General features: G+C 52.5%; 1 protein-coding gene across 2 annotated transcripts in view; it reads right to left on the bottom strand.

Annotated features, from left to right (window-relative positions):
* The window catches only part of KCNQ1 (potassium voltage-gated channel subfamily Q member 1), a 342,239-nt gene that overhangs the window by 57,612 nt on the left and 269,829 nt on the right, over positions 1 to 14,798 (bottom strand). Inside the window, exons 13-15 of one of the 2 annotated variants that reach the window (XM_057726789.1) lie at positions 12,517 to 12,611; positions 11,749 to 11,795; positions 10,837 to 10,898 (exon numbers count right to left, since the gene is read on the bottom strand). In XM_057726789.1, the coding sequence (XP_057582772.1) occupies positions 10,837 to 10,898; positions 11,749 to 11,795; positions 12,517 to 12,611 (204 nt within the window). The remainder of the gene's footprint in view (positions 1 to 10,836; positions 10,899 to 11,748; positions 11,796 to 12,516; positions 12,612 to 14,798) is intronic. The other variant, XM_057726790.1, reaches the window with a different exon arrangement.

Here is a 14,798-nt window from a genome sequence, read left to right on the forward strand (position 1 = left end):
GTCAGCAGACTCAGGCTGCCCAGAAAAATCCCCCCTTCCTGATTCTGTCCCCTGCAAGTGAACACGAGTTTGTCTGACCATGAGACTCACTGGCCTTGATGAGCTAGCCAGGAATTAAGAGAGGTTAGAGGCTGAACATGCAGTGAAAGTGCACACAGAGGTAAGAGGCGTCCCGAAGGCATTTGATGAAATGAGTACACTTGAGCTTTGGTTTTCAGTCTCACAGGTGATGGATGGCTAGGTATCCAAGCCTAGACCTGCCCCAGGTGGGATGTGTCACAGTGGAGCCCTGTGTAAAGCTGGAACCTTCACAGGGCTCTATGTTCAGTGTGAAGGTCAATGAGAAATAACCCACTTCCCGAAAACACTACATAGAAAATTGCCTTGCTGCTAACAGGAGTGGAAAAATATTTGCCCTGAGAAGTCACATCCACAAGCTGGTTCATGCTCAGCTTGGAAGCCCAAATGCACACCACCTGGGTGGTCTGTAAAACCACCTAGAAGTTACCGTCCAGGCTGGTAGTCCTCCCACGTGTATAGCAAAGGAAGAGGTAAATGTGGATCCTCCCTGAGAACCTCAACTTCACATTAGACCTCAAAAATCCCCACAGATACATTTTAAGATATATGAACTCATGATTAAAAAAAGGAAATCCTTAAAGGGAACAAAATACTGTGAATGAGAGCCAGAAGAAAAAAGCAAAAACAGAGATGCAGACTCACAAAGACTTTAGATATCAGAATTAACAGAAACTAAATATGAAATAGCCATACTCAATGTACCTCAAGAAAAATTTTTTAAAAGTTTGAATATACAAGCATAAAGAAAGGTACTATAAAATGATCTATCAAGTATGCCTGAGAACCAAGTAGAATTTCCATAAATAGAAAAATGATCATTGAAATTTAAAATTCCTTGGATAGGTTTAACAGCAGATTAGACACAGTTGAAGAAATACTTAGTAAATTGGATGATGGATCAGAAGACATCCAGAATACAGTAATGAGAAACAAAGCAATTTTTAAAAATTAATTAATTTATTGACTGTGTTGGGTTTTGGTTGCTGCATGTGGGCTTTCTCTAGTTGCAGTGAGAGGGGGCTACACTTTGTTGCAGAGCCACAGGCTCTAGGCATGTGGGCTTCAGTAGCTGTGGCACAAGGGCTCTAGAGCGCAGGCTCAGTAGTTGTGGCACATGGGCTTAGTGCTCCATGGCAGGTAGGATCTTTCTGGACCAGGGATCAAACCCGTGTCCCCTGCGTTGGCAGGCAGATTCTTAACCACTGCACCACCAGGGAAGTCCCCAAACAAAGTGATTTTTTAAAAAGAGAGAGAGAAGCTAAGAGATGTGGAGGGATTGAAATAGTCTACCAAATGTCTAATGAAAGTTCCACAGGAGATAATGAACGAAAGCAAAATATGAAGAGAGAGTGGCTGAATGTAGTCCAGAGCTGATGCAATACACCAACCACGGATTAGTGAAACTCACTAATTCCAAGCAGAATGAACAAAAGAAATGCTCTAATAATACAACATAGTGGAAATGCAGAACACTAGAGTCAAAGGTAAGAGCTTAGAAGCAGTCAGAGAGAAAAGATACATTGCCTTCCAAAGAACAAGGACTCACTGTCATCTTTGTTTTCAATGGAAACAACGGAAGCCAAAGAATAGGTGGGTAATATTTTCAATGTGTTAAGAGGAAATCATCTTGGTAACCTTGGGCCTAGAATTTTATAGCCAGTGGAAATATTTTTTAGGAACAACAGTCAAACAGTCATTTTAAAACAAATATAATCAGAGGGATTTTGCTTCTCACGGGAGGAAATTCTAATGACTACTTCAGTCAGAAAAAAGTGACCCCAGACATAAGATTTGAGATGAAAAATAAATGAGTGACAAAAGAGGCAAATAGGTGGGTAAATTTAAATACATATTGACTGTATAAAACACTACTAATATGCTTGAACTAAAGTATACAACAAAACATGTAAGTCAGCAGGAGAGATTGAAACTAAAATGTTCTAAGGTCCTTCATTTATTCTAGATGTGGGTAAAGATAACAAATGGATCTCTTATACAGCCATTTACAATGTCCTAGATTAACCTCTACAAGAATGGCTATATCACTTCAAAACCAGTATGAAAAAAATGGAATGAGAAATAATCATTAATCCAATAAGAGGCAAGAAAGAGGAGCAAAGTAAACATTAAAGAACTTAGTACAAATGAAAAGCACAGAATACATTGCTAGAAATTAATCAAAATATAGTGGAAATTACATTAAGTATAAATGTATTAAATGATTTTTAAAAATCTAGCCACACAGTATTTACAACAGACACATAAAATGTGTATACAGGGTTAAAAAGAATCTAAAAACCCAACACCAAAATCAGAAAAAAAAATCACAAGAAGACTACAGAACAATATCTTTTATGAATATAGATACAAACATTCCTAACAAAATCTTAGCAAACCAAATCCAACAACAAATAAAAGAGATTATACACTGTGATCAAGTGGGGAGTGCAAGATTAGTTTAACACCCCCAAATCCATTAATGTAGCACATCATATTAACAGAATAAGGGCTAAAAAGCATGTGACCATCTCAAAAGATGCAGAATGGGTAACAGAAAATACAACATCCATTCATGATAAGAGCTCTGAACACACACCAGGAATAGAAGGAAACATCCTCAACCCAATAAAGGGGATCTAATGAAAACCTACATCATATTTAATGGTGAATGACTGAATACTTTTCCCTGTAAGACTTTCTTTAGCTACTTTCACTCAACATTTTACTGGACAATCAAGCCATTGTAACTAGGCAAAAAAAGAAATTAAGAGCATCCAGATTGGAAGGAAGACATAAAACTGCCTTTATTCACACATGACATGATCATATATGTAGAAAATCCTAAGGAATCAACAACAACAACAAAATTTACTAAAATTAATAACAACGAAGTCACAGTTTATCAGCTCAATATAAAAATTGAATTGTATTTCTATATACTAGTAACAATTCAAAATGAAATTAAGAAAACAATTCCATTAACAGCATTGAAAATAATAAAATATTTAGGAGGAAAGTGAACCAAAGATATGTAAGATTTGTACACTGAAAACTATAAATTATCACCAGAAGAAAAGAAAATAGATCAAATAAATGGAAGGATATACCATGTTCATGAATTAGAAGACTCAATATTGTTAAGATGTCAAGTTTTCCCAAATGGGTCTATAGGTTCAACATAATCTCTACCAAAATCCCAGCAGACTTCTTCTCTCTACCTCTCTCTTTCTCTTTTTTCTTTTTTGGTAGAAATTGGCAAGCTGATTCTAAAATTCATATGTAAATTCATAGGAATTAAAATGGGCAAAAGAATTTGAGAAAGAAGAAAATTGGAGGACTTACATTACCTGATTTCAAAACTTACTACAAAGCTACAATAATTAAGACAGTGTGATGTGCGTTTAAGGATAGGGATATAGACTGATAGAACAGAACTGAGAATCCAGAAATAAACCCATATACTTATGTTCAGTTGATTTTTGACAAAGGCTCCATGAAAATGCAATGGGGGAAAAGTAGCCTTTTCAGCAAGTGGTGCTGAGGCAATTGGATATCCAAAAACAAACAAACAACCACAAAACAAACAAAAAAACACAAACCCCCACAAAACCCCCCAAAAAACCCCAAACAAAAAAAACCCAAAACTTTTCCTCATGCCATACCCCAAAATTAACTCAAAATAAATCATAGAGCTAAATGTAAGAGTTGAATCTAAAAAACTCTCACAAGAAAAAAATAGAAGAAAATGTTCATGTCCCTGAATTAGGCAAAGAAATCTTAGATACAACATCAAAAGCATGAGTCACACAAGAAAAGATAAGTTGGACTTCTTTACAATGTAAAAGTTTTGTGTTTTAAAAGACATGATTAAGCACATGAAAAGACAGCCACAGAAAGGCAGAAAATACTCCCAAGTCATATATCTGATAAAAGACTTGTATCCAGAACATATAAACAACTCTTACAACTCAATAACTGAACTCCTTAATTAGAAAATAGGCAAGAGAGTTGAATAAACATTTCCGCAAAGAAGACTATGAATGGCTAATAAGCACATGAAAAGTTGCTCAACATCATTAGTGATTAAGGAAATGCAAATCAAACCCACAACTAGAATAGTGAAAAGAAAAAAGACCAACCATACCACGTATTTGCAAGGATATAGAGAAAGTGGAACCTTTGTACGTTTCTGGTGGGAAATCAAAATGGTACAGACCCTTTGGAACATCGTTTAGACGTTTTTTAGAAAGTTAAATAGAAACTTACCATATGACCCACCAATTCCCCTCTTAGGAACCTGACCAAGAGAAATGAAAACATATGTCCACACACAGACTTGTAGATAAAAGTTCACAGCAGCACTGACCATAATAGCCCCAAACTGGAAACAATCCAAACGTCTATCAACTGGCAAATGGATAAACAAAACGTGGTTGATCTCTACAACAGAATACCATTCAGCGTGAAAAAGAAAAGAAATACACGAGGCAGCACAGATGACCCTCAAGAATGCTACATTATGTGAGAAAAGCCAAACACAAAACAACACGAGTTGTCCGACTCCATGTATAGGAAACACCCAGAAAGGGCAAATTTCTAGCCTTACAGGAATTGAAGGATACGGAGACAGAAAGCAGGTCGGTGATTGAGTGTGGCTGGCAGGGCAGCTGGCAGTCGTCACAAATGGAATCAAGGGAACTTGGGGGCTGTTGAAAATGTTCTAAAGCTTAGTTTTGACGATGGTTGTGCATCAAACTAGAACTTTACTGAAATGTGTTGCCTACCTTCACACTGGGTGAATTTTATGGCATGTAAGTGATACCTCAAGAAAGCTTAAAAAAAAAAAGAAAGATGACAAACAAAAGTAGGTTTGCATAACCATGATAACAGACGTTAAGGGAAAAAAACAAACACTACTTGAGAGAACGAAGGTGCTATGGAATTAGAAAACATTGAATCCAGCAGCGAATATGTACAAATTTGAATATTATATGTACCTGATCATAAGATCTGAAAACATACGAAGCAAAAATTGACAGAAATACAAAGAAAACTAGAAAAGTGCTCCACAATAGTTGGCACTTCAATATGTGTCTTAGGAATGGTAGATCGAGTAGATAGAAACATTGCAGGGAGGATATAGATCTCAACAAAACAATTAACAAGCTTGTTCTAACGAGCACACGGGAAACACCACACCCGAAAGCTTCAGAATACGCTCGGTGTTCAAACACGGAAGGTACGTTTACAAAGCTGACATGATGGCATGCTGTGCCTGTCAAACATATTTCAAAATGTTTCAAAAGACTGATACCCTACAGACCACTTTCTTTGATGATAGAGCAGTAACATTTGTAACGAGGACAAACATCATCGGACAAACAACATACCTCCTAGGATAAACAAGAGGTCATAGGGGAGACTAGAAACATCTGTCCCAGTGAACGAGCATTAAAATTAAAGTCAGAGAGTAGCATAGACACAGATACACTATCAAATGTAAAATAGATAGCTAGTGGGAAGTTGCTGTATAACACAGGGAGATCAACTCGATAATGGGTGATGCCTTAGAGGGCCAGGACAGGGAGGGTGGGAGGGAGTCGCGGGAGGGAGGGGATATGGGGATATATGTATAAATACAGCTGATTCACTTTGGTGTACCTCAAACTTTACAAGAGTGTAAAGTAATTATATTCCAATAAAGAGCTTAAAAAATAATCTAGTAAGATAAAAAAAAAAATGAAATGCTGTACATCAAAACCTGGAGGGATGATGTTTGAGTGGTATTTAGAGAAAAATAAAAGTATAGCCTTACATGCACACCTTAGTAATCTAGAAAGTCTTAAAATTAGTAATTATCCAGCCTAAGAAATTCAAGAAAGAAAAATACATTAAGCCTGAGTAAAGAGAAGGAAGAAAATAAAGGGAAGTGAGTGAAACGAAGCTAAACTGACAAAAGAGAGGATCAGCTAGGTCAAAAGTGTGCTGAAAACCCGAATAAAATAGCCAAATAGCTGCAAGCTTGACCAATGGAAAAAAGCAAAGGCATAAACAAACAATATTGGCGATTAAAAAAGGGGCCTAACCACTGATGACACAGATGGTAAAATGACAATAAATGCCAATAAATGCGAAAACTAGCATGGAATGTACAAATTCTTAGACTATGCAACTTATCAAAGCTGACACAAGAAGAGATAGAAAACCCCAACTGTCCCATAACCATCCGAGTCATTGACTCAATTGAAAACCTGCCCACGGAGAACACACCAGGCCTAGGTGACTTTACCTTCAAGTTTCCCCAAACGTTCAAGGGAAGAGAATCCTAATCCTATACAAAATATTCTAGAATATGGAAGAAGAGGGAACACTTCTCAACTTGTTCCGCGCGGCTCACGTAAATTGGATACCAAAACATCGTGAGGACCATATAAGCGCATATCTCACCCGCAAATGTGTACACAAAAATTCTGGAGAAAATGTTCGCAGGAGGGTTTCGGAGCAGTGTTTAAGAAAGATTATACAATATGAAGGAGTGGTGTGTGGTGGGGAGAGGCCAGAGACCACATAGATGTCTGGAAAAATAATCTAAGCCCAAGATAATAAAGGCCTGGACTCAGCAGGGAGGGTGTGCATCTGGTGTGCAAGTGTGAGCGGCTTTGAGGGGCTCTCGGGGCGGGGTGAGGTGGGGAGCAGGGGCTGCTGCTGGGATGACTAGGCTTCTGGGTCCTGCTTTTAGGCCTGGCGGACAGAGAAGTCTGGGAGGGGGACAGAGTAGGAGGAGGGGGGTTGGGACAGATGCCAGGTCCTGGGTGACTGGGCCTACCTGGTCCAGAGCAGGGGCTGGGGAGGTGAGGTGGTGGGGGGCTCAGGCTGAGGGGCATTCCTGGCCAGGAGAAAGGTGTGCCTGGCCAGGGTTCTAGGATGGGGGGCAGTAGAAGGAATGCCAATTTGGGGTGGGGGGGCCCTTCCCACCCACGCTCTCTGAACTGAGGCCTGGAAACTCAGGACTCCCTGTGTCCGGCTCTGAGCCATGAACATTTCCGGCAAAAACAGAGAAGAAAGAAATTCTCCCAGCCCAGTGTGTTCCTCATATCAGCAAAAGCAGTGTGAGCTGAGCTTGCAAAATAAACAGGGCTCAATGTAAACACGGCAGCAGGTCCTGGGGACGGAGCTAAGAATATACACTGGGGGAGGAAGGTGGGAGCAGACGTCTCCATCGGGTCCCCAGAGAGCCATGGGGTCCCTGCCCCGGAGCAGCCCTGACAGGGAGGGGCCGGGGGCTGCGTTCTCAGGACCCCTCGCAGGGCCTGGCATGTTGGAATCTGACCACCCCCCCCCCCCCCCACCCGTGGACCTTGCTGCCTGCCCCCTCCAGCCCCCAGCCTGGCCCTCAGGGTTCATACCCAGCCTCCCTGCAACCGACCACTTGTGTTTGTGAAATACTTTTCTGCTTTCTTCTGTCTCTCTCTGTGCCCTCTCCCCCTCCGTCTGTGGCTTCCGCCAGGACCAGCTCTTTACCTAACTAGCTGACTGGGCAACCACTCAACCTCTCTGGACCTCAGTTTCCCCGCTCGTAAAAGAGAATCTGTTGGGGCAAACGAGTCCTCCCCAGAAGAGAGAACACGTCGTGAAAGAGCAGATCACGCCCTCTCCTTGCGCGAGGCAGGCCTGCACAGCCAGCCCAGGCCGGGGACAGGGGTGCAGGGTGCCTCAGGAAGAGGCGGTGTCCTGAGGCGGGGTGGGGGCCTCTGAGGTGGAGCAGGAGCCCCGGAGAGAAGGCGTGTGGGTTCCTCCGGCCCGTGTGGCCCCTGGACCACACGTGGGAAGGGGGCTCCTTGCTGGCAAACGGAGGTACCCCCAAGCAAGCTGAGCTGGCCTCCCTGGGTGACTCCCCGCACGTAGACGCCCAGGCCACTGACCCTGAGATTGATCTGCTCCCAAGCTGGGGGTTGGGGGGGGTGGGAGGGGGCGGCCGCTGTGCATCCCAGAGGCCCCTCCCCCTCCTCCCCAAGCCCCTCGTCCTGCAGCTGAGCGAGCCCGCTGGGGATGAGGCTGCATCCCTGCCGAGGGCCTGAGCTAAGATGAGGAAGCCGTTGGGGGCCAGGCTCCCTTCTGGCTTGAGGCCAGCCCAGTGGGGTTGGGGAAGGCCAGGGGCTCCGGCTGGGGCTGGTGGGCGGGCTGGCACTGCCACCGCTGCAGGCCTGCTGGGCTTCCGAGGGCCGGACGGCTGCTGGATTTCCTGCCACCAACTTCCCTCCGTCAGCAGGATTGCGAGGGGGTTGTTTACGGTCCTGACGGCTGCAGCGATACTGCGATAACGTGCGGCCTGGGATACGCCACTGTGCCCTCTGGGCCCGGCGCGGCCCTTTCCCAGGGTCTGTCCCCGAGGGGCCATCGGCCAGTGGGGGAGGGGCTGGGCAGGCTGAGCTGGACGCCGGCCCACGGCGGCCTCTGCCCTGGTCCAGCCCATGTCCACTGGGCAGGGATGTAGCGTGGAGCACACCCTGCTTCCTGCCTCGAGACCCTGGGGCGAGACTGTGCCTCTCAGGCTGCCCTAGGAGGGGGAGGCAGGAGGGGGACGAGGGGGACGCGGAGGCAGGAGGGGGACGAGGGGGACGAGGAACCCGTCTCCCTGAGAGTGTGGGGAACGTCCAGAATCCTCGCTGCCCAGAAACAGCCCCTCTCCTGGGCTCAGAGCCTGGCCACCAGGGTCTTTGCTCCCAACCTTGCCCCTGAGGGGTCGGGGACTCCAGAAAGCCCTTCCCTTTGTTGTTCAGATCTGAAGAAATGTGGGCCCATAATTCTGTACCCCCAAGGCCAGCACGGGCCCCACCTCGGCCCACCACACCGACCTTGTCTGGAGAGGGGCTGTGCCCTGGTTCTCAGACCCCCGCAGGCTGCCAGATGGCTCCAGGGGACCCTGTCTCCTACCCATTGTCACCCCTAGAGGACACCAGGCTCCGGTCTAGGTTTAAAGGGGTGGCCTGTCCTGAGGAGCAGTGGGCAGAGCCGTGAGAAAGGCCCAGGACAGTAGGACCGGGGACAGACCAGGACATGGACTTGGGAGGGGTGAGCCCCTCTGGGCGATGGGACAGCGGGGATGCTCCCAGGGCTTCTGAGTGTGCCTGGGGCCCCCACGACCCCTGCCAGCACTGGGGGCCAGTCAGCAAAAGCTGCCTTGGCCAGGCATGTTCCAGGGCTGGGCAAGGAGGCCAGGGTGGGGGGCCTGGGTCCTTTCCCTGCTCTACCTCTGCTTCCCTTGATGGCTGGAAGTGCCCCCCCCCCGCCCCCCCACAGGGTGCCTGGTCTGCTGTACTGGGCGTGGCCACCTGCTGCATCTCACGGAACGTGCCAGAGTCCCACACAGGAAGGAGAGTGAAAGCCAAGGACGGGTCCTGTTCCCCAGAGAGACAGAGTCCAGGCCCCGAGCCTCTGATGCTGCCTGGCCTGGGGAGCTGACCAGTCTCGGTTTCTGTTCCCAGCCTTCCAGACCGGGCATCTGCCACTGGACTGTCGGCCACTGGACAGGGCAACGGCAAGCCACCTGCCCTCTTAGGCCTGGGCTGACTGAGATGGGCCAGCCCGCCGGCGGGGTTAGGATGTTGGTGTCACACAGCCCCAGAGGGCCGGGCCCAAAGTGAGGGCCCCTGTGGGCACTGGGACAGTGGCCCTCCCTCTCTGACCCCACATACTGGAGGGTGGCCCCACACCCGCCCAGGCCGGGAAGACTGCAGGTGGGCAGAGGGTGGACCTGCCAGGACAGGGTGGGTGGGGCGGGGACTGGGAGCTGGCCCTGCCCGCCTGCCCAGCTGCAGCAGAGATGGACATGGGCCAGAGCCAGGCGTTGCCCAGGAAACCGAGCGGTGGACGCAATCCCTGCCCAACCAAAATTCCTCTATTTTTAGCCCCCCGGCTGCTTTCAGATAAAGTCCATGGAGATGAACGAGCCATTCGGCAAGATAACAGCCTGCTCCAAACCACGGAGACTTCAAAGGGCAGCAGCCAGCCCCTCCCATTCCATAGATCCTCCGAGGCTCCCAGGATGCCCTGGGAAGGGGCTCTGGAGCTCAGAGGCGGGGCTGTGGGCACAGAGCCCAGCGGGGATGGGGCGTCCCAGCCACTGAGGCTGCTGGGGCCCTGGGGCCGAGGGAGGGCGGAGTCCCGTCCCACCCGGACACCCAGGCCGATGCACCCCACCTCCCAAGGCCATTAGGACCCTGCAGTGGAGGGTCCTGGAGCCCGCAGCCCCTCCTCCCCACTTGACGCATCCTTGTGCTGCTGTTGGTGCCTCTGAGTCCATGAGTGCACGCGGGCCAGGGACCGAGGGAGCCGCAGGCAGCATGCGCTGGGCAGTCCTCAGCTACACCAAGGAGGTGCCTGCGGGCACTCGGTACCACTTGCCAACAACAGTGCCACTTGTCAGAGGTCTAAGACCAGCCTGGCCTTCAGCATCCTCCTTGTGTGGGGACTGATGCCCAGTGCACATGGGGTAGGAGCTGGAGCCCTTCATCAGGGAGGCCACACTGAGCACAGATGGAAGGAAGGAGGGAAGGAAAGAAAGAGGGAGAGAGGGAGGGAGGGAGAGAGGGAGGGAGGGAGACCCCACACACCTAGGGCCCCATCCAAGCCCTGCACAGTCAGGACAGAGCCGGAGAGTGAGATGCCGCAGTGGACAGTGCTGTCCAGGCCCCGAGGACACTCCAGGAGTGATGCTGTGCAGCCTGCGGGAGCTGCGCGGGCTCAGGAGCCTACCTTGTCCTCCACGCGATTCAGGCGGGCGCCGATCGTGTTGCTGCCTCTGTCCTTGGTCTTCTCTGTGGGGTTAAAGCACCCAAGTCAGGGACGCCTGTGCTGGCAGACGGGGAGGGGTGGCCAGGTCACCCTGGCTGGGCTCGGGGAGAAGGTGCAGGGGGGAGGGAGCCGAGGGTCACGGGCCTGAACCTATGAGGACATCTCTTAAAAGCTCTTCAGCGGTGAGAACTTCAGGAGGTGGTGGTGGGGCCGGGTGCTGGCTGGCTTGTCACGGTTCCAACTGTTTCTGGTTCTGTGACCTCTGAGAGCCTCGAACAGGCACCCACCCTGCCCGGGGACTGCCTGAGATGGTGTCTGCTGTACAAACGTGACATTCCGCCCCTGGGGGCACTCGCTCTGGCCAGGGATGCCCGTTGCCCCCACGGGCCCTGCCATCCTGTCCCGAAGTGAGCTGCACCTCCCAGTTGAACTTGGGCTAGGGAACCCCCAAGGAACTGACCTGGCTCTCCCCTCGGCGGTGTGACCGCCAGCTCTGCTCCAGAGGACACGAGGCACGTGCCTCAGAGCTGGAGAGTGGCACCCACCTTGCTCCCTGATGTTCTGGCTGGCTGCTCAGCCCCTGAACCCCACTGTGCCAGAGTCCCGGTCACATTTGCATGCCCAGATCATCAATGGCCTAGAAAAGCCTGCCATTTACAGGGACCCATGCAGGTTCTTGCACTAATTGAAAATTGCTTGTAAATCACGTTCGAAGCTGCTTTGCTTAGGGCAGGTCCACCTGCCCCCCTCTCTCTGGGTTTCCTTGGGAGGCCTGTTACTTTCTGATGGTGGGAAGAGGCAGGCGTGGGGGAGTTGGTAGGAGGTTCTGGCCTGGGCTGCCATGCCCCGGGGCGCCTCGATGCAGAAACCCACCTGGGACGGAGATGAAGAGGGAGGGCTTCCCGATGGACTGGTCCAGCCTGGTGGGGAGAGGGAGGGAGACAGACACCAGCTCATGCTTGGCCGGGGCCCCGCACGGACATCCGGCCTCTCAGTGGGCAGATGGGCCCAGGTGCCCAGCAAGACAAGCTTGCGCCCTGCCCTCCAAAACCTGCCAGGTGCCTCCCAGGTTTCAGAGGCCTGTGCTCCCCAGGGGCCTGGAGGGGTGAAGGAGTGAAGGGCAGTGGTTGAGCTGCTCTTCTGTCACCCTTCCGGGGCACCACATGCTCCCAGGTTCACCTGGCGTCCTGAACGTGCCCAGAGAGGCAGGCCTGCAAGCGGGCCCTTCCAGGGCGATCCTGGGCCTGGCCTGTGGCTGGGATGGGCAAGTCTCCTGGCCACACCCTGCACCTCACAGAGCTCGATTCCCAGGCCAGTCCACCGTGGAGGGGCAGTGGCTCTGAGCCCACGAGGCCCCCAAGGGCCACGCTGCTTCCGTGTGGATGGGTCTGCAGGCCCCGAGCCAGAAGCCAGAACACACCAGCTCCCGAGAGTTGAGGTGCTCAGCTCCCGAAGGGCAGGTCTCCCTGGGGGGTGGGGCTAGGTGTGGCCCCTGCTCATGGGGGTGGATTGGGCTGTGCCATCTCCGGCAGCCCTGAGACGTGCGCGTGTGTGGAGCAAGGCCCTGGCCCCCGCTCCGCGTCCCCCCCCCGCCCCTCAGATGCCCCCAGTGCCCGCCCCGCCCTGGCCCCGGGCGCCCACCTCCTCTGCAGCTCCTTTATGCGCACCATGAGGTTGAGGTGGCCCTGGGAGTACTGCTCGATGACGTCCCGCACATCGTAGGGCTTCCGCGCTTGCTGCGGAGGGAAGGATGGAGTCATGCCCCCGCCTGTGCCCCGTGCGGTGAGCTCCAACGCGGTGACAGGGCCCGCCTCCCGTGGGCTTCCAGGATTTAAGGAGCCACATGCATGGCACCATGGGCCGGCCTGGATCAGCGCACATGCAGCAGCCAGGCGCATCTGCCCGGGAGCTGGGTGACCCCGGGCCAGTGGCGCGGCCTCTCTGGGCCTCAGCTTCCTGCCTGCTCACCCGCAGGGCCCTGCCCACTCTCCCTTTCCAGGCTACCAGTCCCTGTGGTCAAACTGCCTTGGGAGAGCTGGCCCAGCTGAGGGTCTGGGGTGGGGGGCCAGCGTGGCTGCCGGTCACTGGCCGGAGGGCACAGCTTTGTGCAGCCGCCGCCTACTTGAGCCCCAAGCTGGCCCTCCACATGCTCGCTGGTTGACAGGCACGCCTGCTGTTCTCGGGAAGGGGAGGTGGCCCACCCCACCCCCTTCCCAGGCAGTCCCCTGAGTGCAACAGAGGTGGCCCCGGGTGACAGACCTCCTTCTGGGGCTCCGAGGCTGCCTGGGAAGAGAGGATGGTCCCGTGGCCTGCCTGGGCCGCAGCGGGAGGGCAGATGACCCTGGAGCTCCAGGCACGGCGCCAGCCCTGAGCCCATAAATGCATCTGGGGCTCAGGTGAAACCACAACAGAGAGAATGCGGCTTCTCACAGTGTCTGCAAGACCTTGATCGCGGGAGCCCACAGGCCGAGGGTGTCACCCAGGGAGCAGTGGGCTGGCCGCATGGGGGCTGGATGGCCTGGGAGGCCGTTCGCCCATACAAGCGAGCCAGAGCTGTGTGGGGACACAGACCACTTCTACTGGGGGGAGGGCGGGGAGACAGGGTTGGGGGCCACAGGTGGTCTCGTTAACCCTGAAGAGCCCACACTAGCAATGGGGTGGGGGTCACTGCCTCTTGCTGGGGAGTGTAGCGGCCTGGGACACACGCCGGACAGCTGGGCGGCGGGGGGTGGGGCGGTGCAGGGGGTGGGGGGCGGCCGGTCAGAGGATGAGAAGGAATAAGGTGCAGGTGTCCGTCCCGTTGAGGGTCAGGGCCAGGTTTCAGCCCTGGGAGTCCCAGGGCACCTGTCCTCCCTGCCCACCTGAGGCCTATCTCTCCTTGGGGTGCTACCCCAGAGACTGGGGCCACCCCAGGCTAAGGGCAGGGCCACCTCTGCCTTCCCAGAAAGATGGGGCTCCCTTGAGGGCGGGGTCCTACCTCGATCTGGGCACCATTCGGACATGCCCGGGGCTCTGCCATCTGTGCTGGCAGCTTAGCTAAGTTCTTGCAACTCCCTGCATCGTCCTGGACCCCAGGAACCCCGAGGCAGCTCAGGGACTGGGCACAAGAAGTCCAGGGGGTTCCTGCCCCACAGGACCTGCCAGGCGGGGACCTCATGGGTAACACCCAGCCCCGCTCTGGGCCCCGGGACCACCCTGCGTCCCTTTATGGCCTATGTGTCAAGGCCCGTCGTGGGAGCTCAGGGCCAGGCGTGGGAGGGGACTCGCAGGCTCTCTGGCTCGCTGCACACTCAGCTTCGTGACACGCGTGACAGCGGCGCTTAGCTGCAGGCTAGTGATAACACCCCCAGAGCTCAGCTTGTCCTTCTGTAAGATGGGGATGCTGAGCCCTCGGGGTGACAGGGAGGGCGTGGGGGTGGAGTAGGATGGGAGGTGAGAAAGGCCAGGGGGTCCTGAGCTGGCTCAGGCCAGAGGGGGCCGGGGGAGGGGGCAGAGCCAGGGGTCTGTGCTGTTATTTAGCGCGTGCTGGAGGGGTCCCGAGTCATGATGTTTGGCCTCCTGTGGGCCAGAGGACTTTGTGAGGCCCGGGCTCCTCCAGGCCTGCCAGTGCGGTCTGGGGCGGGCTCGCAAGAGGGGAAGGCTGGGTTCAGAGGTCAAAGCGGGGCAGGCCTGGCCTGGAAATGGAGCAGGGCCTTGTCCTGGTCTCCCACACACCCTGGGAGATCATGGGCCACTGCGTGCAGGTACATGTGGGCACCCGCGTGTGTAAAGAGCCTCTGCGTGCACCAGTGTATACAAGTGTCCCTGTGGGAAGGTGTGCGAGCACAGGTGACAGGTGTGTGTACACGTACATGCACGTGCATGTCTGCAGGAGCGAGGGTGGGGTGGGGCCTGTGGCCAGGGCCCCCGGCCTCACCTTGTCT

The sequence above is a fragment of the Hippopotamus amphibius genome, chromosome 3 (genome assembly GCF_030028045.1).
Source record: "Hippopotamus amphibius kiboko isolate mHipAmp2 chromosome 3, mHipAmp2.hap2, whole genome shotgun sequence".
Lineage (NCBI taxonomy): Eukaryota > Metazoa > Chordata > Mammalia > Artiodactyla > Hippopotamidae > Hippopotamus > Hippopotamus amphibius.